This window comes from Schistocerca serialis, chromosome 2 (assembly GCF_023864345.2).
Source record: "Schistocerca serialis cubense isolate TAMUIC-IGC-003099 chromosome 2, iqSchSeri2.2, whole genome shotgun sequence".
Taxonomy (NCBI): Eukaryota; Metazoa; Arthropoda; class Insecta; order Orthoptera; family Acrididae; genus Schistocerca; species Schistocerca serialis.
In genome coordinates, this window is record NC_064639.1 from 339067649 (window position 1) to 339094070 (window position 26422).

The following is a 26422-nucleotide window of genomic DNA, read 5'->3' on the forward strand; positions in this document are numbered from 1 at the left end:
GAAATGTGGTGTGAATACTACTATCTGTCTTATGTAAATTAATTATAGTTTGCCGAAGTTATAAAAAAAATTCGAAACACATGCATTGGAAAATGCTGCAGAATAGGATGTAACAAGGTTTTTAAAAGTGTTATGATTTGATATATGCATGACATTACCCTGTATTTTTTTAATAATTTTTGATAAAAATTAATCTCTTAACGAATTTTTCAGTGAAGAAACTTCCAGTATAACAGAAGCATATGCATTATCAGTGAAAGTAACTCGAGTGGATTTATCTATGAAAAATTAAACTTTATGTGTATCTACACTTGATTCATATTTTTTACACTTTACGTACTGGTATGAATGTATATTTCTCTTCCTCAAAAGGAAGTGGTAATGCATTTTTCATTCTGGTTTCTATTAAATTATTAGAGAAAGAATGTTTTAAAAAAGCTGACAATGGTAATAGTAGGCATTCACATATTTCGAGGAAGCTATATGACCAGTCACTTCTTAGCTTGTGAGTAAATTGAGAACTTGGAAGTGCAGTTGCACTCTAGCCTGTATTGTGTGTTTACAATGGGTAAAATAATTAATGTCAGCAGTTATATTGACAAACATCCAATAAAAAATAAATATATTTCGGTAATGAATAAGACATCTTGACAAACAATTTCACTCTCAGATTACATCCATCATTAATAATCTAGTGTTATCAGAAATGACTTGCACCACCCTGTGGCAAAGCTGGTTTACACTCATAGTTCCTATATGAAACATTTGCACCAACAAGCTGTGGCACTGTATTAGTTTGTTGCATGAGACTGGAACTCATATTCTGTGCTCCAGTCGAATAAGCATCCCTGAAACAAGAAAAATGATATATATATATATGTTTACTATTTGGTGAAGGATGTAAACATATGTTGAATTCTGTTTCAGTTTTTTTCTGTAATTACAAAAGTCATTTCATTATCTTGACTGTTGCAAAACATTATTCTTATAAATGAGAGATAAGAAAAAGAACTTATAGATGAAAAATGTCATTATTTTTCTCTGATTTGTTTGTTTTCTTAGTTTGTATTACAATAAGATTGAATTCATATCCTGAATACACATAAAAAAATCAACAGTTCAGATTGACACATAGTGCATATGCGATAGTGTATTCAGGGAAATCAATTACTCATAGACAACAAAACCATCATTCCTTTTGTGATTAAGCCCAAAAGGGATGATGTTCTTGTTGTCTAGAATTGTTGACTAGATATTCTAGAGTGGACACTACATGTTGTCTGTTGTCCTTATTAAACACTTCCAAGCAACTAAGAATCTTTTCCTCAATGAAAATTTACCCCACAGTAGATGACATAACACATTCAGTGTTATTGTAATGGACCTTAGGGCTTTTCAAGGCCCCAGCTTAAAAGAATAGTTAACTATGCATTACCTAGTAGAACAGTTAATGTTGGGAGGATCCTCTACATTATACAGCTGCTGTAAAGCAACCCCTAAAGAAATAGTGACTTCTCCATAATAGTTGCAAAACAAGGCATTGTGTGTGTGTGTGTGTGTGTGTGTGTGTGTGTGTGTATGTGTGTGTGTTAGAGTGTACATGTGCAAATCCACGGCCACGGGAGGCAGTGCGCTTGTATTACTGCAGAGAGCTATGTCCATCGCTACGCCGGTGCAGGCCTGAAACACTTGCTGATATTAACTGCTCCACGCTCTCACTCAAGGGGAAAAAGGAACACACACACACACACACACACACACACACACACACACACAGAGAGAGAGAGAGAGAGAGAGAGAGAGAGAGAGAGAGAGAGAGAGAGAGAGAGATCCTGAATGAAACACATTTAGACGTACATCTACATCTTTATATGTACTCCTCAAACCTCTGTGAAGAGGGTAATTAGCAAGGTACCACATGTCAATGTTCCTTCCTGTTCTAATTACATATGGAGAGCACAGCAAGAATCACTGCTGAAATACAAGTGTGCTGTAATTAATCTAGTCTTTTCTCCATGTCACTATGGGAGTGATGCATGAGGGGGGGGAGGCAGATGAAGAATTTCTCCAGTTTTTCACTTAATACTGGGTCTTCAAACTTTTTAAATAGACTTCCATGAGATAACTGGCATCTATCTTCAAGTGTCTGCCAATTCAGTTTTTCAAAATTTCCATGACCCTCTCTTATGAGTCAAATATATCTGTGACAATTTGTGCCACCCTTCTTGGTACACATTCATTGTCCACTGTTTGTCCTATATGGTATGGTCCCACACACTAGAACTATATTCTAACACTGGAAGAACAAATAATTTTAAGCATTCACTCATCACATCTTAGAATATTGTTAAAGTGTATGGGACCCACACCAAGTAGACTAACAGAGGACACTGAACGTATACAAAGGTGGGCAGCACAAAGGTACTTTCACTCTTGGGAGATTGTTTAGCTTACAAAAACGTAATGCATGTAGCCTTCAGTGACTATTGCAGGAGATCTCTCACTAAAACCAAGGAAATTCTGATCATATTCACACAGTGGCTATAAATGACTTCAAAGTTATGTCTAGATACTCTTGGATAACAGATAAACATAAACAAAAGTGTAAATGATGAACTGTGTTTTCAAATGATCCTCTACTAAGGGGGATACAAAAGGGCTGCCCCAGTTTACTTCTCACACACAGCAAAAGTGACATAGAAATTAGTGTCTGGGGAGTTGAGAAACAGTTACAATCACTAAAAGCAAACAAGACTCCAGAGCCCATTGGGATCTCTGACAGGTTCTATCCAGAATTTGCAGTTAATTTAAGTTCATATTAACCACAATATAGTGTAGATCCACTGAACAAACAAATGCACCCACTGACCAGAAGAAATCACAGGTCACCCTCATCTACAAGAGTGTAAACAGAAGTGATCCACAAAAGTACCATCCATCCTCACTGAAATTCATCTTTTATATAACCCTAGAATCTATTCCAAGCTCAAACATAATAATGTACCTCTTAACAGGACGACTTCCTCCATGCAAACCACGACAGATTTCTTAAACGCTAGCCATGTGAAACCCAACTTCCACTTTTTTCACCTGACACTCTGGAAGCCTTGGATTGAGGCAGTCAGGTGAGCATAGTTATGTCTTGACTTCCAAACAGCATTTGACTCAGCACTGCACCAACATTTATTGACAAAAGTACTTCTGTATGGGGTATGAGACAACCTGTGGTTTGGGGTAGTGTGTTGGACTATTAATCAAAACATCCACAGTCCTGGGTTTGAACTTTGCCACTGCTTAAATGTTGAATAAAATCATCAGCAGTGGTGGCCAAAGACTTCTGGTGTAGGAAGTCACCCCTTTATGACAATGGCCATTTCAAAGAGGATAGAGAGCAGACAGAGGTTCAGGGCACTTCTTGTCCCTGTGATGGGAAACTGCCCCTAAAAGGCAGAAGAATTGGCAATGTTAAATTGCATGAGAATCCAGAAGGCAATGGAAACCACTGCGTTAAAGACATATAGTGTGTACCCACAGGACATGTGGCCTGTACTCGAAAAAGTGTCCCACTCCATTGGCAAAAGATTCTGAGCTAGTCCCTCGTTCAGATATCTACGAGGGGACTGCTGGGGGGGGGGGGGGGGCAAGCGGGGGAGGGGGGGGGGGGGGAGTGGACTCTGAGAAAAATATTGATTAGCCAATGAAAAGTAACATTCTACAAGTTGGGTTATAAAATGTCAGAAGTCTGAACGTGGTAGGTAAGCTAGGAAATCTGAAAATGGAAATGCTAATGGTCAGTTTAGATGTAATGGGGCCAGTGAAGTGAAATGGGCAGATGAGTATAGGGTACTATCTACAGAAGCAGAAAATGGTATAACAGGAGTATGAATCTTAGTGAACAGGAAGGCAGGGCAGAGAGTGAGTTACTGTGAAAAGTTCAGTGACAGGGTTGTTCTCATCAGAATCTACAGCAAACCAATGCTGACAACAATAGTTCAGGTATATATGCTGGTGTCACAAGCAGAGGATGAAGAGGCAGAGAAAGTATACAGGGATATTGAAAAGGTAATTCAATACGTAAAGAGAGATGAAAATCTAATAGTTACGGGAGACTGGAATATGTTTGTAGGGGATGGAGTAGAAGAAATGGTTATGCGAGAATATGGGGCTTGGTATGAGGAAGGAAAGAGGATAAAGGTTAATTCAGTTCTGCTATAAATTTCAGCTAATAATAGCGAATTCTCTGTTCAGTAATCACAAGAGGTGGAGGCATACATGGAAAAGGCCGGTAAAAAGGGGAAAATTCCAATTACATTACGCCATGGTCAGGTAGAGATTCCAAAATCAGGTGTTCCCAGGACCAGGTACAGACACAGATCTAAAATTTAGTAATGAAGAAGAGCAGGCTGAAGTTTAAGAGATTAGTCAGGAAAAATCAGTGCACAGAGAAGTGGGATACAAAAGTAGTACTGGATGAAGAGAGAATACTGCAGTAATGAAAAGCTCAGTAGGCATTTCAGCTGAAGAGGAATGGACATCTCTAAAAAGGGAAATGGTGCAAGAAGGGAACTGTGAAGAAACCATGGATAACAGAAGAAATATTTCAGCTGATGAATGAAAGGAAGTACAAAAATGTGCAGGGAAATTCAAGGATACAAAGGTACAAGTTACTTAGAACAAAATAAATAGGAAGTGTAGCGAAGTTATGGTGCAATGGAAGCATGAAAAATGTGGAGAAATTGGAAAAGAAATGATTGTTGGAAAATCTGACTCAGCATATAGAAAAGTCAAAACAAGATTCAGTGAAATTAAAAGCAAGGGTAGTAATGTTAAGTGTGCAATGGGAACTCCACTGTTAGATGCAGAAGAGGGAGTAGATAGGTTGAAAAAGTGCATTGAAGGCCTGTATTAGGGGCAGGACTTGTATGATGACAGGATAGAAGAAGAAATGAGAGTCGACAGGCAAGAAAAGTAGCATCCAGTATTAGAATTAGAAGTTAAAGTACTTTGGATTACTTAAGATCAAATAAGGTGGAAGGGATAGATAATTTTGTATTGGAGTTTTTAAACATGTTGGGGACATTGGCAACAATACAACTATTCACATTGGTATGTAGAATGTATGGGACTGGTGACATACCATCAGGCTTTTGGAAGAACATCATCCATACAATTCTAAAGACAGCGAAAGCTGACAAGTACAAGAATTATCACACAGTCAGCTTAAACTGCTCATGTCACCAAGTAGCTGACAGAATAATAGACTGGAGGATGGAAAAGAAAATTGAGGATCTGTTAGATTATGATAAGTTTGGCTCTGGGAAAGGTAAAGGCACCAGTCAGGTGTTCTGACATTGTGCTTGACAATGGATTCAAGACAAAGGAAGGCCAATACACTTTCACTGGATTTTTTGACTTTGAAAAGGCTTTCAATGGTGTGAAATGGTGCAATATGTTCAAACCTCTGAGAAAAATAGAGATAAGCTCTAGGGAAAGATGAGTAATATGCAATGTGTACAAGAACTGAGATTGAACAATAAGACTGAGTGACCAAGAACAAAGTGCTAGGATTAAAAAGAGTGTAAGACAGGGATGTAGTCTTTTACCCATGCTCTTCAATCCACATGTCAAAGAAGCAGTGGTGGAAATATAAGAGAGGTCCAAGAGTGGAATTAAATTCAAATGAAAAGATATCAATGATGGAATTCACTGATATCATTGCTGTCCTCAGTGAAAGGGAATGAGATTTGCAGGATATGTAGAAAGCAACGAACAATCTAATGTGTGCAGAAATTGGATTGAAAGTAAATCAAAGAAAAATGAAACTAATGAGACATAGCAGAAATGAGGAAAGCAAGAAACTTAAAATCAGAATTGGGGATCATGGAATAGACAAAGTAAAGGAATTCAGCAACCCAGGCAGCAAAATAACCCATGCTAGATGGAGGTGGGATGACATAAGAAACAGACTAGCACTGGCAAAATGGGCATTCCTTGCCAGTAGAATTATACTAGTATCAAACATAGGCCTTAATTTGAGGATGCAATTTCTGAGAAAGCGCACTTGGAGCACAGCATGGTATGGTCATCAAACATGGGCTGCAGGAAGGCTGGAAAATAAGAGAAATGAAGCATTTAGGATGTGGTGCTACAGAAGAATGTTGAAAATTTGGTGGGCCTATAAGGTAAGGAATGAGGAAGTCTTCTAGAGAATTGGCGAGGAAAGGAATATTTGGAAAACACTTACAAGAAGAAGGGACAGGTTGTTGTTGTTGTTTTTGTGGGAAGAGACCAAACAGCGAGGTCATCGGTCTCATCGGATTAGGGAAGGATGGGGAAGGAAGTCAGTCGTGCCCTTTCAAAGGAACCATCCCAGCATTTGCCTGGAGCGATTTAGGGAAATCACGGAAAACCTAAATCAGGATGGCCGGACGCGGGATTGAACCGTCATCCTCCCGAATGCGAGTCCAGTGTGCTACAAAGGGACAGGATGACAAGACATCTGCTAAGACACCAGGGAAAAACTTGCATAGTTCTTGAGGATTTGTAGAGGGTAAAGAACTGTAGACGAAGACAGAGATTGCAATGTATCCAGCAAATAATTGAGGATGTAGGCTGCAATTGCTAATATGAGATGAAAGGTTGGCACAGGAGAGGAATTCATGGCATCATGTTATCTTGGGTGGAGAGTCAGTAATGAAAGTATAAGTGGCTTATAGGGTGCTGCAGGGAAGTTTGTTGTGAACCTTGTTGTTCAGTTGTATATTAATGACCTGGCAGACAATATTAATAGTAAACTCAGACTCTCTTCAAATGATGGAATTATCTATAATGAAGTACTGTCTGGAAAAAATTGCATAAATATCCAGTCAGTTCTTGATAAGATTTCAAAGCAGTAAAAAGAATAGCAGCTTTGGTAAATGATGTAAATTTGTGCACTTTGCAAAATGAAAAGAAAAACTTTGTTCCCTATGACTACAACACCAGTAATTCACATTTAGAATTAGGCATCTTACACACATACATTGGAAATCAGTCTTCTGATTAGTGTGATGCAGTCTGCCACAGCTTCCTCTCCTGAGACAACTTCTTCACTTCAAAATAGCACTCAAACTCATTGCCCTCAGTTATTTGCTAGATATATTCAAATCTCTGTGCTCCCCTACAATTTTTACTCTCTACAGCTGTAGTACCAGTGAAGTTATTCCCTGATGTCTCAACATATGTTCTGTCATCCTTCCCCTTCTTCTTGTCAGAGTTCCTCATAGTGTACTTTTCTTGCCAATTCTATGGAGGACCTCCTAATTTCTTATCTTCTCTATTTATTTAACGTCCAGTTTCTCCACAATTAATGATTCACTTCAATAATGTGCTCCAAATGTACACTCCCAAATATTTCTTCCTCACAAATGGTTCAAATGGCTCTGAGCACTATGTGACTTAACATCTGAGGTCATCAGTCCCCTAGAACTTAGAACTACTTAAACCTAACTAACTAAGGACATCACACACATCCATGCCCAAGGCAGGATTCAAACCTGCAACTGTAGCAGTCGTGCGGTTCCAGACTGAAGCACCTAGAACTGCTCAGCCACAATGGCCGGCTTTCCTCCTCAAATTAAAGCCCTTGTTAAAATACTGGTAGACTTTTTTGGCCAGGAATACTCTTCTTGCCTGTGATAGTCTGCTTTTTGTGTCCCACTTGCTTCATCTATCAAGTGTGTTGCAGAGTTGTATTCCTCCAACGTATCAAACAGGGGACTATTCAACACACCACTGTGGCCATTGCTCAAGGCAAATGCTACTGTATGTTTCCAATTAGAATAAGTGTTCAAACATAGTACCGCCAACTCCAGTACACCTAATGATTTGCTTTTCAAATTACCATATACAGGAATACACAGGACAGAAGCACATCTGTGGTAATGTCAGCACATGTATATCTGACGCAGTCAGTCATGCCTTGATGGCCTTTTGGCACTTGTTGGTACACTTTATCTTTTACATAACCCCATAGAAGGAAATCCAGCAATGTTAAATCCCATGATCTAGCAAGCCAATTAATAGGGTCACCTCTACCAATCCACTAACCAGTGTAAATATGGTCTAAACATCCCATGCTTCAAGAGTGTAATGTGCTGGGAAACCATCATGCTGAAACGACATACACTGTTGAATGTCCAGGGCAACACATTGTTGTAGTACCGGTGGTTACTTTTCTAAGAAAGTTTGACATTTGTGTCCATTCAACATGCCGTTGATAAAATATGGACCAATAAGTTTGTTCCCCATGACCCCTAGTCTGGGTATTCTGACATTGACCTCTCAATGTATATATTCTTTACTGTCATTTGTTGTTAACAATATCATTTTATTCCCAAGAATTAGCAGCTATCAATCAGTTAACACTAGGTGGAAATCCAATCTGCATTTTGATTGCACTTCATTGACTCTTGTGCAGTACACTGCTGCATCCACTTTCAATAAGCTACTACAAGAATTCAAAAATCTTAGCAGTAATCCATGTGCTTTCAAATCGAAACTGAAGAGTTTTCTTTTGGATCACTCCTTCTACTGTGTTGATGAGTTCCTTGAAAAATTAAGCTGATTCCTATATTGTATTGCCGATTAAATTTACTTAAACTTATGCCTTGACTTTTTTGGGTTCATAAACATTTTATTTTATGTTATTACTATTATACTATACTTTCATGCACTGACACATTCCATATCCTTGGACTTTTGCTCCTCAGTTTGGTCCTATGGAGCTAGATGTGGAGGGGAGGGGAAAAAACAGTAGCATAATATGCATCACACACACACACACACACACACACACACACACACACACACACACACACACACACACACAAAAAATTAGTTGGTCCTTTATCGATGGTATGTTGAATGGACACAAATATCAAACATTTTTGGAAAAGGAACCATTGGTACTACTGCTGCAGTGTGTTGCCCTGGACGTTTGACAATGTATTTCATTTCAGCATGATGGTTACCCAGCACATTACGCACTTGAAGTGCAGGAGGTATTAGATGGTATTTACTCTGGTTAGTGGATTGGCAGAGGTGACCCTATAAAATGGTCCACTAGGTCATGGGATTTGACATTGCTGGGCTTCCTTTTGTGTGGTTATTTAAATGATAAGGTGTACCAGCAAGTGCCAAGAGTTCACGAAAACATGGCCTACTGCATCAGAAATACATGTGCTGACCTTACCACAGATGTGCTTCTGTCCTGTGTATGGTAATTTGAAAAGCAGATCATTAGGTGTATTGAATTTGGCAGTACTTTGTTTGAACACTTACTCTAATTGGAAACACAGAGTAGCATTTACCTTGATCCACAGCCACAGTGTATGTTGAGTAGTCCCCTGTTTGATATGTCAAAGGAATACAGCATTGTAAATGGAGTTTCCAGTTAGAAGTTGTGAACTACTGGCCTGCCATGCCCTTGGGACATGGAGGTGGGGTCCCACGTGCCATTGGATATTCAAGGGCCATTGAGTAGCATGTCATAAATTAAGATTGTGTACCCATTTCTATTCCTCTGATTACAGTGCCATTTGTGGCAAAACAAAGAAAATGCTTCAGGCTTAACATATATAGATTTTGGCATAGAATCATAATCTGAAATAAAAGATTACAGGATCCCACTTAAGATTTCAAAGTTGGCCCCAGCCACCCATGCATGCGGTGGGTTGGCGGGTTGAGTTGGTGTTGCTCTGAGATAAAAAAATTGGAGTTATAACTTTTTTCGATCCTATGTGTAGTTTATGAGACATTTCAGTGCCCTCAGTTAAAGTGAACTCCCTGTATAGATTGAACAGTAGAGTTGAAAGACAACCTCCCTATCTCACGCCCTTATTAATTTGAGCACTTGGTTCTTAGTCTTCCATTCTTATAGTTCTTTCTTGATTTTTGTACATGTTGTATATTACAGACCTTTCTGTATTGCTTACACCTGTTTTCCTGAGAATTTCTAATGTCTTGTATCATTTTACATTATCAAATATTTTTAAGTCAACAAACCCTAAGAATGTGTCTTGCTTTTGCTTTCATCATCAAATGCAATGTCAGAACTGCCTCTCAGGTGCCTTTACCTTTCTGAAAGTCAAACTGATCATCATCTAAGTATTCTCTATTTTATTTTCCTTTCCTCTGTGTATTGTTCTTGTTAGAAAGTTCAAAGCATGAGCTGTTAAGCTGCTTACATAATAGTTTTTCAAGCTTTTCTGGCCTGCTGTCTTTAACACTGTGCAGATATTTCTCTAAAAGTCTGATGGTATGTTCTAGACTCAGATTCTACATATAAACTTAAATAGTCATTTGGCTGTCACTTTACAAATCATTTCATAAATTTTGAAGTAATGTTACCTTTGCCCTCCAACTTATTTGCTCTCAGATCTTTCAAAGTTCCGGTAAACTCTTGACTCTAATATGGGTATCAGACTCGTGTTCCTTTTGCTGTCATGTCATCAGACAGTTTCTTCACCTTGGAGAGACCTTCAGTGCTTTTTTCCAACTGTCAGCTCTTTATTTAACATTCAAATTCCTATTTCTCTCTCAATGTTGATGTCTTTGCTTTTAATTTCACTGAAGACTGTTTTGACTTTTCTACACGCTGAATCTATCATTCTATTGACCATATCTTTTTTTAGATTTCTTCACATTTTTCCTGCCCCTAGTTCACTTTAGCTTCATAGTTAACTTCAGCATCCTAGTTAACTTCAGCATCCCTTTACTTCCTAAACATTGAGGTGATGAAAGTCATGGATACCTCCTAATATTGCGTCAGACCTTGTTTTTCCTTGCATTGTGAAGCAGCATGACATAACATAGACTCAACAATTTGTTGGAAGCCCCCTGTAGGAATACTGAGCCGTGCTGTTGCCAGAGCAGGATTTTGTGCACAAACTGACCTCTCAGTTATGTCCCATAAATGTTTGATTGGATTCATGTTGGGTGATCTGATAGCCAAATCATTCACGCGAGTTGTATAGAATGTTTTTCAAACTATTTGTGAACAGTTGTGGCCCAGCAACATTGTCATTCATAAAAATTCCATCATTATTTGGAAACATTAAGTCAATTAATGGCTCCAAATAGTCAAACATAACCATTTCCAGTCAATGATTGGCTCAGTTGGACCAGAGAACCCTGTCTGTTCCATGTGAACCACAGCCCACACTGTTATGGAGCCACCACAAGCTTCCACAGTGCTTTGTTAACAACTTGGATCCATGGCTTTGTGGGATCTGTACCACACTCAAACCCTACTATCAGCTCTAACCAACTGAAATTGGGACCCATCTGACCAGGCCATGGTTTTCCATTCTTTTAGGAACCAGCCTATATGGTTACGAGTCCAGGAGAGGCACTGCAGGCAATGTCATGCTGTTAGCAAAGGCTCTCACATGATTCATCTGCTCCCATAGCCAATTAATTCCAATTTTGCTGCTCTGTCCTAATGGATATGTGTGTTGTATGTCCCACGCCAATTTTTGTGGTTATTTCGTGCAGTGTTGCTCTTCTGTTAGCACTGACATTTCTATGCAAATGCTGCTGCTCTCGCTCATTAAGTAAAGGCCATTGGCCACTTTGTTGCCCATGTTGAGAGGTAATGCCTGAAATTTGGTGTTCTCGGCACACTCTTAACACTATGGATCACAGAATATTGAATTCCCTAATGATATCCAAAATGGAATCTCCCATGCATCTAGCTCCAACTACCATTACCCTTTCAGAGTCTGTTAATTTCCATCATACAGCCATAATCACATTACAAATCTTTTCACATGAATCACCTGCATATAAATGTCAGTTCCACAATGAACTGCTCTTTTATACCCTGTACGTGTGATACTACTGCCCCCTGTATTTGTGCATATCACTATCCCATGACTTTTGTCACTTCGTTGTACACTGCTGTGTTCCTGCCATTTCCTAAACGTTTTTGTACTTGCTGCTTTCATTGATCAGCTGGACTATTTCAGCTGTTACACTGGATTTCCTTACAGTCAACTTCCGTGTTCTCTGTCCACCTGTCCAGCTTCTGTGATTGTCATTTTTAGAGATGTCTGTTCATCATTTAACTAAACCATTTACTGTGATATTCATTATTGCAGTATGTACTTCATAACACACCTTCAAATGCACATCATCATTCTTAAGTCTTTCAGTGTCCCACTTCTTTCCACAGTGGTTCTTTCGAATGATTTTCGAAAATTTAAGTCTGCCCTACATCACCATTAAATTGTGATATGAACTTTTATCTGCTTTTGGGTATGCCTTACAATCCACTACCTGATTTCAGTATCTGTTTCACAATGACGTAACTCAGATGGAATCTTCCTAGGTCTCTAGGCTGCTTCCAAGTATACTTCCTTCTTTTGTGACTTGAACAAGGTATTAGCCAAAATGTATTGCAGAACTCAATTTTCCCTCTTATTCATTCTCCTGCAACTCAGTTTTCTGTTTCCACCCCTAATACTGTGTTCCAATCCTCCCTGATTACTAGATTTTCATTCTGAATTAACTATTTAATGCCCTTATATAGTATCTCTATCTCTTTATCACCTGCTATTACATAAGCATGTAGACTTGAACTATTATCATTGGCACTGGTTTGCTTTCGATTCTTATGAAAATAATTGTATCATACACTCCTGGAAATGGAAAAAAGAACACATTGACACCGGTGTGTCAGACCCACCATACTTGCTCCGGACACTGCGAGAGGGCTGTACAAGCAATGATCACACGCACGGCACAGCGGGCACACCAGGAACCGCGGTGTTGGCCGTCGAATGGCGCTAGCTGCTCAGCATTTGTGCACCGCCGCCGTCAGTGTCAGCCAGTTTGCCGTGGCATACGGAGCTCCATCGCAGTCTTTAACACTGGTAGCATGCCGCGACAGCGTGGACGCGAACCGTATGTGCAGTTGACGGACTTTGAGCGAGGGCGTATAGTGGGCATGCGGGAGGCCGGGTGGACGTACCGCCGAATTGCTCAACACGTGGGGCGTGAGGTCTCCACAGTACATCGATGTTGTCGCCAGTGGTCGGCGGAAGGTGCACGTGCCCGTCGACCTGGGACCGGACCGCAGCGACGCACGGATGCACGCCAAGACCGTAGGATCCTACGCAGTGCCGTAGGGGACCGCACCGCCACTTCCCAGCAAATTAGGGACACTGTTGCTCCTGGGGTATCGCCGAGGACCATTCGCAACCGTCTCCATGAAGCTGGGCTACGGTCCCGCACACCGTTAGGCCGTCTTCCGCTCACGCCCCCAACATCGTGCAGCCCGCCTCCAGTGGTGTCGCGACAGGCGTGAATGGAGGGACGAATGGAGACGTGTCGTCTTCAGCGATGAGAGTCGCTTCTGCCTTGGTGCCAATGATGGTCGTATGCGTGTTTGGCGCCGTGCAGGTGAGCGCCACAATCAGGACTGCATACGACCGAGGCACACAGGGCCAACACCCGGCATCATGGTGTGGGGAGCGATCTCCTACACTGGCCGTACACCACTGGTGATCGTCGAGGGGACACTGAATAGTGCACGGTACATCCAAACCGTCATCGAACCCATCGTTCTACCATTCCTAGACCGGCAAGGGAACTTGCTGTTCCAACAGGACAATGCACGTCCGCATGTATCCCGTGCCACCCAACGTGCTCTAGAAGGTGTAAGTCAACTACCCTGGCCAGCAAGATCTCCGGATCTGTCCCCCATTGAGCATGTTTGGGACTGGATGAAGCGTCGTCTCACGCGGTCTGCACGTCCAGCACGAACGCTGGTCCAACTGAGGCACCAGGTGGAAATGGCATGGCAAGCCGTTCCACAGGACTATATCCAGCATCTCTACGATCGTCTCCATGGGAGAGTAGTAGCCTGCATTGCTGCGAAAGGTGGATATACACTGTACTAGTGCCGACATTGTGCATGCTCTGTTGCCTGTGTCTATGAGCCTGTGGTTCTGTCAGTGTGATCATGTGATGTATCTGACCCCAGGAATGTGTCAATAAAGTTTCCCCTTCCTGGGACAATGAATTCACGGTGTTCTTATTTCAATTTCCAGGAGTGTAGAACTGTTCACAGTAACTCACTCCCTGCCCCACCTTCTATTTATAACAAATCTACTCTCATTACACCATTTTCTGCTGCTGTTGATATCATTCCAAGTCTGTTTGACAGGAAATCCTTGTTTACTTCAATGACTCCCACTGTATGTAGACTGGGCATTTGCATTTATGTTGTCAGATTTTCTAGCTTTCCTACCACATTCAGATTTCTGACATTCCACTGTCCAGCTCATATAATATTAACCTTTTGATGGTTATTTGATCTTTTTCTTATCATCACCTACCCCTTGGCAGTCCCCTCCTAGAGATCCAAATGGGTGAGTAATTCCAAATATTTTGCCAGTGGAAAGAGCATCATGACACTTTTTCATTTACAGGCCACATGTCTTTTGAACGTATATTATGTATCTTTAATATAGTGCTTTCAGTTCTCTTTTTGCATGTTCATGCCATTGATAATTGCTGTTTTCATTTTTTTATTATTATTTATTAATTTTCTTTTAAGGGAGCAGTTTTCCATTCCATGGGCAAGAGTGCACCCAAAATATCTAATCTACTCATCCACCCTCTTTGGCTAGGCCATAGGCAGAAAGAGGGTGACCTTCATACTGTAAGCCCTCAGCCACCATTGCTAATGATTTTTATTCAAAATTCCTGTAGTGGCTGTCGTCAAACCTGAAACTTAGGACATGTTTGATTATTAGTTGAATATGCTACACCTAGACCGTGGTCATGACCATGGAGAGTAGCTACAAATTAACTGACCTGCAGAGGATCGATGCTTGGTGTATGGGATTCATACCAAATAGGACTAACAGTTTATATTACAAGGAAGGATGGCACAAATGGTCACAGGTTTGCTACTATCCCCACTGTAAGAATCATCTCCATTGTCTCTGACACTTGAAACATAAAGGATTGTTTACGCTACTTACCTGTACCCATGGTGTTATATTTTGGGGTAAGGTGCTCACTTAAAGAACATTCTAAGCTCAGAAAAGGGCATCAAACTGATCAGTGGAGTTGGTTTGTGAAATTCATGTAGACCATAGTTCAGGTGTCTTGGAATTCTACCTCTAACATCATAGCCCACATCTCGTGGTCGTGCGGTAGCGTTCTCGCTTCCCATGCCCGGGTTCCCGGGTTCGATTCCCGGCGGGGTCAGGGATTTTCTCTGCCTCGTGATGGCTGGGTGTTGTGTGCTGTCCTTAGGTTAGTTAGGTTTAAGTAGTTCTAAGTTCTAGGGGACTGATGACCATAGATGTTAAGTCCCATTGTGCTCAGAGCCATTTGAACCATTCTAAGATCATAGTACATGCATTACATCATGGGATTGGTTGTGCCATTTCGTAGCATTGCAACTTCTCTGTATACAAAAGCATCATCTGCGAAAAGCTTCATGGAGCTTCTGATGTTATCTACTAGGATGCTTTTCACAGAAGATGCTGTTGTATACAGAGGAGTCGCAATGCTAGGAAATGGTAATGAAATGCATGAAGACCTGCAGAGGATCAATGCTTGGTGGAGGGAGTGGCAGTATGCCCTCAACATAAACAAATGTAATGTATTGTGAATACATAGACAAAAATACCCTTTATTGTATGATTACACAATTGCAGAACTCTTACTAGAAGCAATTACTTCCATAAAATATCTAGAAGTATGCAGATGGAACGATTTGAAGTGGAACAGTCACATAAAGTTAGTCGTGGGTAAGGCAGATGCCAGACTGAGATTTTTTGGAAGAATCCTCAGGAAATGTAGGTTATCAGCAAAGGAATAGTATAAAAAATACTCATTTGACCAATACTTGAATATTTCTCATCAGTCTGGGATCCATACCAGGAAATAGAGAAGATTCAAAGAAGAGCAGCATGTTTTATTACAGGTTCATTTTGTAAGCATGAAAGTATCACAGACATGCTCAACCAATTCCAATGGCAGACACTACGTGAGAGGCATTTTACGTCAGAGTATGGTCTACCGTTAAAGTTATGAGGTTGTTAGTCCCTAGAAGAGGTAACATATATAGTGATTCCTTTTATGTACATCTAAAAATTAAGAGAGATTGAGCCTGTATGTTGGTTTACCAGCAACAATATGAGACTGGAACAGGGAAAGGGGGAAACGACACTGGTATGCAAAGTATCCTCCACTACACACCATAAGGTGGCTTATGGAGTATAGATGTAGATGTATTCAATAAAACTTCCTTAAAGGCTGTACAGAAAGGTATACCCTATTCAGAAGGTTTTGTTTTCTAATAGATTTCCAACAATCTTGAAAAATTTATTGATAAACTCCAACTTATTCAAATCCAATTTGAAAGGTTTCCTTATAGTGCACTCCATCTGTGTTCCTCACAGTAATTAAGAACTTCTCTCTGTGACATGTAACTGAATTTTTTGAATGTGTTTTGTGCTTTATTAATTCTTTTGTTTATAAAGTTTCGATAACCAAGTAGCTTTGCCTCGCATGTCCCCTCAGAAACTGATAAATAAAATAAATCAAAATAGCAGAAGTAATGGGGTATCAACAATTTTCATTATTAACTAACTTAGCTGCTAAGTGCTTGCCAGTGTCAATGAATTTTCAGTATCAGTGCTCATAAGAAGATCAGTTAGCTGCATAGGAAATAGCAATATTCATTGCAAGCATGCATCACTTTTCTATGATATTGTGATTACTGAGACATTAAGCTAGAAATTGGAGACAGAAAGCAGATATTTAATATTACTGAGTTAGGACTTTTCTTGATATAAAGGCTTTCCTAAAATTTTGTAGTATTAAATCTAGTCTGAATAAAGTAACAGTTTATAGTATTTTAGTGACAGTTTACTTTAGTTCCTAGCAGCTACTTCTTGTAGTCAGTATGTGGCCAGGCTCATTCCACATCCCTGAAGGTTCTCCTTCAGGTTGAAGTGGTACCTGACAAACATGAAGAGCACTGTTGTTGAGAATGTATTTAAGTGATGCTATGATATGTATTAATGATTTTTGTATGGCATGTTGGCCTAATCATTAATGTTCTTTGAAATACATGTGTCTTAATGTCATAGAGAGCAGTACTGAATCATGTAATGGCAGTGCCAATCAGTCCATTAAGTGCTTCTGTGAGAAACCATTAAATAATATATGATGTGCTGTTTGGCCTTCATAATTGCAATATCATTAAAGTATATACTATGCACTGCTGTGTAATGAATTCTGTTCCAAGGTGGAAGGAAGCTCTTAGAACAAACAGCCCACACAAGAAATTCACAGCATCAAATTACGAAACCTCTGCAAACAAAATAACCACATAAAGCAATATAAGATTAAATTGATGTAAATAACATGGTTTTCTTTCTGTTAATCTGAATTTGCAGCGGCCACCAGAAAGATCGCGGGAGGCGCACATCGGCATGGCGCGTCACGGACTGTAGTTTCCGCAAATAAAGTCCCGTCCACCAGAGGGCACGCAAGAATTCGGCCGCGACCTCTGCCAGCAGAGCAACAACAACAACAACAACAACAACAACAACAACAACTCAGGCAGCATGGGCCGTGCCCAGTCAGTGCACATCAGGCATGCCCATGAGACAGTTCCCGGTCTACTCTGAAGTGCGACGGAAAACGTGAACTGTGTTACTACACAATTGGTGACGAGTAGGATCGTTCTTTCATGTGTTCCGTTGTTGTTCTGGTTTCGCAGCTTTTCCGCGGCATGGAGGATTTAGTGCGGGTTTTGGTTGAGCAGCAGACGGAGCTCATGGCCACCATGAAACAAGTGCTTCCGGCGTTGCTCTCCACGCCGTCTGGTCCAGCGCCGTTCCCTCCTCCCTTTCCCCCATATGACGAGACGGCAGAGGATTGGGACGTGTATGAACATTGCCTTCGGCAGCATTTCCAGGTGTTTCATGTTGCCGATGCGGAGGTATGTCATGCTCTTCTCTTGTCTTGGATATCTCCCTCACTGTATCAAGTTTTGCGGCAGCTAGTGCCGTTGCAGGAACCCTGGTCCTTGTCTTTTGATGCATTGTGTTCATTGCTGTCTTCATATTATCGCCAACGCATGCATGTTGTGGCAGCTAGGGTCGAGTTCTATCAATGCAAGAAACAGCCCCATCAGTCTTACCGGGTGTGGGCTGCACAGTCTTAGTCGCAAGTGTCATTTTGTCACGGAGCAGACGCGAGAGTCATATGCCCACGTTATGGTGCGCGACGTCATTGTTCGTTCAGTCCCTGATAGGGAGGTCCGGCAACGGGCCCTGCAGTTAGAAGACCCTTCCCTGGAAGAAGTCCTGTACATTGCTCAATCGTATGAAGTCTCTCACACCACAGGCCAATAGTTGGAAGCTTGGTGCGACATCGCGGCGGTTCAGGGCGGCGCGGCCGCGTCCACTGCGTCCGGGGTGGACGACGTACGAGTGGTACAATCCGGCCGTTACAGCCGCTCCCGCATGGCGTGTAAACAGAGTTCCGGCTGCCGGCCCCTGTTACCGTCCTGTGCGTCGTGCTATATACATCACGATCGGTTGGCGTGCCCCCAGCTTTGGGCCATTTGTCATAAATGTAATAAAAAAGGACACATTGCTAAAGTTTGCCGCTCAGCCTCGAAAGAATTGAAGGAAGCAGGTACAGAGGACATGGACGTTGACATTCAGGAAGTTTCATCCGGCCAGGCTCCCGACGCATCGGCCCACAAACTCTTTATCAAGGTGTCGGTTCGGTCGCGCTGATTACAACTGCAAGTAGATACGGGCGCAGCAGTTTCTTTGTTGAATGCACAAACTCACTCCGACCTTGGGTCGCCCCCATTGGCGCCAGTTTACTGGCGTCTACGTGGTTATGGTAAACAGTTCATTCCCCTACTGGGTCAATTCACTACCGACGTGACTTACAAATCAGTCACTCAGCCTATTACTTTTATTGTTGTCAGTGATGCGAGCTCCGCTAACCTTTTTGGCTTGGATGCCTTTCAAGCTTTCGGGTTTTCTATCACTGACACCACACAGTTGCTCTCCGAAGACGTTCCCTATCAATCATTAGAATCTTTGATCTCTGACTTTCCGGATATCTTTTAGGAGGGCCTGGGGCGTGTTTCAGACTTTGAAGCTCACTTAATGTTGAAGGCGTCGGCTCGCCTGCGTTTCCTACGCGCGAGGCAGATCCCCTTGGCTCTCTGCCCTCAGCTAAAAGAAGAGCTAGACTGACTGACAGCCCTAGGAGTCATTCTTCCCATTTCTTCTAGTGAGTGGGCTTTGCCCCTCGTTATTGTCAGGAAACCCTCGGGAAAATTACGTCTTTGTGGCGATTTCAAGGCCACCATTAATTCTCAATTGGTGGTGGACACCTATCCTTTGCCTCGTGCTGATGAATTGTTCTCCGCCATAGTGGGAGGCCAATATTTTTCGAAAATCGATCTTTCAGAGACTTATCAGATACCACTAGATGAGGACTCCAAACGGCTGGCGGTTGTTAACACCCCGTTTGGCCTTTACCAATACCAGTGGTTGGCCTTCGGAATATCCAGTGCCCCGGCGATATTCCAGCGTTATCTTAAGCACGTCACGTCGACAATCCCTCATTGTGTTAATTACCTGTACGACATAATTGTCATGGGCCGCAGCACGAAGGAACACTTGCACAACCTTAGCACCCTCTTACTCAAATTCAGGTTCGTGGGCTTGCATTGCAAGCTGCGTAAGTCAAACTTCTTCCAACCGTCCATTGTGTATGTGGGCTACACAATCTCTCGGCACGGCGTCCAGCCGCTAGGAAGTTTGGTCCAAGGTATCGTCGACCTTCCGCGGCCCGCTTCGCTGAAGGAGTTGCAAGCTTTTTTAGGCAAGATTGCCTATTACCACCGTTTCATTCCCAGGGCTTCCACCATCGCCTGCTCCCTGTACTGCCTTCTGCGCAAGGGTGATCCTTTTGATTGGTCGCCTGCATGCAAGCGAGCATTCACCTCATTGAAAGGCCTCCTCACGTCAGCGCCGTGCCGATGTGCGCCTCCCGCGATCTTTCTGGTGGCTACTGCAGAAATGTTACTTCAAAAATTACCAGAATCATCATGAAACATGCAGTAAAAATGCTCTTCATACTGTTCCATCCATTGACCAAGACAGCCACTTTTCTGAAGGCTGTCCAGAAACAGTTTCTTTTGTGACATATAGTCACATGGGTAGCATGCAGCCTTAATGTAAATCCTGAGCCCTTCTTATACCACTGCTGTAATGGGTTGCTTAAAATCAAGAGATCACATGTTAAAAATTATATCTGACACATTCCATGTATATCCATGTCTGCCTAACAAAACACAACTGCCTTGAAAACACAAGCATGACGTATGCATGACATTAAGAACAAAATATTTCAAAGAACATTAAGAATTAAATCCACATACCATACAAAAAAAACATTAATACATAGCATAGATTCACTTAACTACATTCTCAACAACAGTGCTTAACTGATGGCTGCTTGCCATTTCAGTATCTAACTACTGACACATACCACCAGGTGGCATAGTTGTATGGTTGCAGAGGCATTAAAAGTGTTCATAAAAATATATATAGTCAAGGTTAATAACGAAAATAGTATTGGAAAAAATGTAAACATAATAGGAAAAACACCACATTCTGGTTTATGTTTATTTCCTAAAGAACCTTAGGGGATTCTGACTTCCATAACTTCAGATTTGGCAGTGCTGTATGTTCTTGCTTCTCATCTGTAAGAATTATGATTGACTTGACTGTCCCAGTATGCCCTTCTTCCCCTTCCTGGTCTCCTTTCATCCTCTTCCCACCAGCCCTCAAATGGATCATTTGATTTACTGATCTTTTGTTACTCACGTTTAACTATTGCCTTTTAAGTTTCCTTACAGGTGTTTCCAATACTGTATTTGTCATTAACTTGTCCATACATTTCTTTGAGATAAACTTTTGACACCACTACAAACATACATTGAAGCCACCTGCTGGCATGTATCATTAGTTAGAGTCTGAAATGGCTGCTCCCCATTAGTTGAGCACTGATGTTGAGACTGTATTTATATGATCCTATAGTAAGTATTAAACAACAGAAAGTCTAGGATGGAATAACAATAATAGTATGAAAAGGATAGATTGTTTCTCACCATATAGAGAAGACACTGAGTCACAGACAGGCACAATGGAAAGACTGCTACACATTTTAGATTTTGGTCCAAATTACTTTTTCTAAAGCAGAAAACACAGACATTTATACAAGCACAACTCACATATGCATGGCCACTATCTCTGGCTGTTGTGGCTGGACTGAGTCATAACCGTGCTTTGTGGGAGCAGTGAGCTCTGCTCATGAAGATGAGGGTAATCACACTGTGAGAAAACGTAAATTAGCTGCAGGTGTGGTTATTCTTACTGGTGCAGTTATCACCAATTGAACCTAGTTTTTAAAGTAAAAGACTAGACATTAATTTAACATGGCCATTAATTATGATGTAATAAGAAGAACAACACCTGAAATCAAGAGCACTTGTGAGGAAGGAAAGATATCTGAGTTCTTACTGGCAGAAACTGCAGTGAAGTCTTGTAGGGTCCTCCAGGAAGACAGAAGAAGAACAAGAACTTCAAGTGTTTATGATGCAACCATGAACAGTCTTAATGGAAAGTTACATGACAACGAAGTGAACCAGCCTGAAGAGGATCACAGCAAGTTGGTCAAATTTTTGCAATGTAGTTGTTTTAGTGGTTTACAAAGATGCAGCCCAATACCCAAAAAAGTACTTTTCACTATGGATGATTAAGGCAACTCTGTTGTGTTGATTTTTGCAGTGATTATATTAGAAAAATCTCAAATTTCTTCAAATTCAATGGTGTCTGTGATGTAAAAAAATAATCCATTGCATAAGTTTAATCATGATCTTACAAAATATGAAAGCATGTCTAATTTCTTGTTTGAATCAGTGTACAGTAAAAAAAGATGTAGTGAAATTAATCCAAAGATGCCTAGACTTAACTCTCAAATTAAATTACGTAAACCTTATACATAGGACAACCACAGCTATGAGAAATCATTTTGGATATTAATAAACTGCTTCAGCTGTATTTAGTCCTTTATTATTAGATCAATACTGGTTTCATGGCACTGAAGGCGCCATCTTCAGGTGAACATGTGACTAAAACATTAGAGTGGAAAAGCTCAGAGCCTTTTTGTCCCAACTTTCATTGTCCGTCAGAACAAAACAACACTACAAGGTGGTATGTCATAGAATAAAATAGCCGGATTCCAATATAGTAGATGGGTCTGCTTCTCCGATCTATACAGAACTGTGAACTGACCACACGGCCACGTACCCTTTTCATGATTCCATATAGATCGGAGATGCAGACCCATCCACTATATTGGAATCTGGCTGTTTTATTCTATGAGATACCACCTTTTAGCAGGGTTTTGTTCTGATGGACAACGAATGTTGGGCAAAAAGGTTCTGAGCTTTTCTACTTTAATGTTTTAGTCATATGTTCACCTGTAGATGTGGCTTTTAGTGCCACAAAACCAGTAAATGATCCAATAATAAAGGACTAAATACAGCAGAAGCTGTTTATTAATACCAAAGATGAAAATTACATAAAGTTGACATACCTGTTAGGTCTGTTGTAAGTAGTTGTCAGAGCCCTAATAATAAAGTCAACAGTATCTGTAACGATAAACTTTAAAAAGCTATTACATTTTTCCAGTGTTAAAACAGATATGGTATGTAGTTGTAACAGAGGGAGCATTGCAAGTATTGACATCACCAACCTGTATACCAACCAAAATTCCTAATGAATGAACTCCTGTGATCATATGGACCAATCAGTTGAAATTTAAGATATTTAGCCTCATTGAAACTTTGGATTTACTGACCTAATGCAAATGACCCTGCCTTTCCATTATTTTAAGTTCAATGTTAAGCTCTATCATCAGAATGATGGTTTAGCAAAGGGCTATAGCCCCTCAGTCATTCTTGCAGATATCTATATAAATGATCTTGAGGATAAGTTCTTTGATTTTCACAGCAAGACAAAGAAAACTGTATTATTTATTGTAGGTATGTTGCTGACATTTTCATTCCTTACAATGGCTGTAACAAAGATACAGAAGGGTTTTTGTATGTGGCTGTTTGTGCTTGATCAGATGAATGAAAAAGTATTGTACATTTTATAGTGAAAATGGAGGTGAAGGGATGCTTAAATTTTCATGATCTTAAGATTATGTGTGATTGATTAAAACTTGTTACTGACATTTTCCGTAAGTCTGCCACCACCAATTTAATTACTGGTGAAGATTCATGGTGCCTATGAGCATACATATTTTTTCCCATATTTTATGGGTTTCACTAAATTGTGGCTTAGCATGGAAGCTACTAACAATGAAATTGACATTATCATTCAAATCTGGGTGGCTAACAGATGCAAAGAAGAATTTGTCCGGAGGATGGGAATGAACTTCATTAATGGACAGATGTGTCAAGCCTGAACAGTAGGGGACAAATTTAAACATTGTACCATGGTCCATGCTGTGACAAAGATGCGTAAAATTTTCAGAAGTAGATTTTTGCACCAACAAAAAGCTTGCGCTTATTCTGTACCATAGTCTTGATGAAAAATAGATACACTTAAAAAGTCAGGGATGTACAGAATTCAATTTATGTTGTGTAAAAACAACTGTATCATCCTGAAGACTAAAGATCTTTTTTAAGCAGGTGTAAAGAGCACACATACCAAAATAACAATGCTCATGGGTGCCACTAAGGGATAAGTGTTATGTGATGCTTCCTATGGATGACAGTATGAGAGTCTTGCATTCTGAACCTAAGGGGAGGAATCAAGATATTGTTGAAGAATTAGAAATTTGGTCATTGCACAACCAGTCATCGTGCAGTTATCAATGAACAAACACTCCAGTTGACATTGGTTCTTTAATATCTTTGATGAGATTCTGACATAAATGTGGTTGTCCTCTCTTGAAATCCGAATCACTGGTAGGTACATGCTGCTCATTTTAGTTAACGGTAATACCTATTAGAAATGGTGCCTGCCGTGTTCTATTTCTCAACCCGAACAAGAGATAGTATGGTAGGCTTTTATTTGGTGTGAGTATGTATAACTGCCAAACCATCACATTAATGGGATCCACCATCTGCATAAAAATCCTATGAGACATATTCCCTCACTGTTTTATCTAAGTTTAATCATACGTGTGATTTTTCACATACATGTGATTTTTCACTTTATGTAACTAGTTCCCAGATCCATTTTTACTTTATCATGCCTAGTAAGTCTGTTTCCTTGTTATATGCTTGTTCATATATTGGCCAGCTGATCTTCAAAGATCCCTTTGGTCCTACATGGGCTTGAATATATGTAATTAAATTACAGCACCCATTGTTCCTTAGCCTCTAGGACTATTGATGAAATGCCATGTGTCTTTGCAGGCTCAGCCAAACCTGAGTTTGTTTTTTGATGTTAATATGTATTTTAAGTTCCATAAATGCATATAATTTTTCCTATACTTATTACCTATTCTGTAGTGTAAGGCTGGTTAAACACTGTCTGGTTTTGTTACTGGCAAGTTCATTGTAAACATTTTTGTAAATTTGTTTATGTACTGCTTATTAACCTCATTGGTGCAACAGCATTTGAATCAACAAAAATGTTTCATTCCATGCCTGATGACTTCTCTCCCTCTCCCCCTTCCAATCTCTGCAACATTTTGTCCAAGCCCCCCCCCCTCCCCTCATCCTGATATTGCTGTATTTTCAGTTTATCCTATACATATGTGGTGCATAACCTAAAAAAATGACATAGTCCCCTCTGTTCTATCCTTTTAGGGTTAACATCTTCAATATTTTTTTATTGGCATTGCAGATGCCTGTACTGCATAAAAATTTTAGATATTTATATAAAAATGAAAATAATCAATATTTGATAATTATAATTGGATAGATAAAAATATCTACGCACCACGTGGCTGCAGGATGGCACACACATAAAAAAAGGTTACACTTATGCAAGCTTTTGGAGCCAGTGGATCCTTCTTCCGGCAGAAGGGTTGAAGGGCAAGAAAGAGGGGTGAAGGAAAAGAACTAGAGAGATTTAGTAAAAGGGGTAGAGTTCAGAAAAATCACCCAGAACCCCAGTCCAACCCTTCTGCCAGAAGAAGGAACCACTGGCTCCAAAAGCTTGCATAAATATGACATTTATTTAGGTGTGTGTTCGCCTGCTGCCACTTGGTGTGTAGATTTTTTTGTCCATCCAATTAAATTATACTGTCAAAGTTTAGATATTTCATTTGTTTGTAAAATTTGTTGGTGCAGTAGTACCATATGTCAATAAAGACATTTCGCCCCATATCTGATGCCTCACCTCCTCCTTCTCACTATTTGGGTTTATGTGCATTCTGTAAAGAACACAAGGTGATCCTGACTTCTATAACTTTCCATTCAGCACTGCTGTAAGTTATTGGTTCTTATCTGTATGTCTGTATGTATCTGTATGTGTGTATCTGCCTGTGTGTAGCTGTCTGTGTGTATCTGTATATCTTATCTGATATGAATTAATAGAGGGAAACATTCCACATGGGAAAAATATACCTAAAAACAAAGATGATGTGATTTACCAAACGAAAGTGCTGGCACCTCGATAGACACACAAACAAACACAAACATACACACAAAATCCAAGCTTTCACAATAAACTGTTGCCTCATCAGGAAAGAGGGAAGGAGAGGGAAAGACGAAAGGATGTGGGTTTTAAGGGAGAGGGTAAGGAGTCATTCCAATCCCGGGAGCAGAAAGACTTACCTTAGGGGGAAAAAAGGACAGGTATACACTCGCACACACACTCATATCCATCCGCACATACACAGACACAAGGAGACATTTGTAAAGGCTAAGAGTTTGGGCAGAGATGTTAGTCGAGGTGGAAGTGGAGAGGCAAAGATGTTGTTGAATGACAGGTGAGGTATGAGTGGCGGCAACTTGAAATTAGCGGAGATTGAGGCCTGGTGGATAACGGGAAGAGAGGATATATTGAAGAGCAAGTTCCCATCTCTGGAGTTTGGATAGGTTGGTGTTAGTGGGAAGTATCCAGATAACCCGGACGGTGTAACACTGTGCCAAGATGTGCTGGCCGTGCACCAAGGGATGTTTAGCCACAGGGTGATCCTCATTACCAACAAACACTGTCTGCCTGTGTCCATTCATGCGAATGGACAGTTTGTTGCTGGTCATTCCCACATAGAATGCGTCACAGTGTAGGCAGGTCAGTTGGTAAATCACGTGGGTGCTTTCACACGTGGCTCTGCCTTTGATCGT

At 40.7% G+C, this 26422-nt stretch overlaps 1 protein-coding gene across 1 annotated transcript in view; it reads right to left on the reverse strand.

Annotated features, from left to right (window-relative positions):
- Positions 1 to 573: 573 nt before the first annotated feature.
- The window catches only part of LOC126457144 (protein gooseberry-neuro-like), a 430962-nt gene continuing 405113 nt past the window's right edge, over positions 574 to 26422 (reverse strand). The window contains exon 7 of the mRNA XM_050093214.1: positions 574 to 848. Within this exon, the coding sequence (XP_049949171.1) occupies positions 701 to 848 (148 nt within the window). The 3' untranslated portion in view covers positions 574 to 700. The remainder of the gene's footprint in view (positions 849 to 26422) is intronic.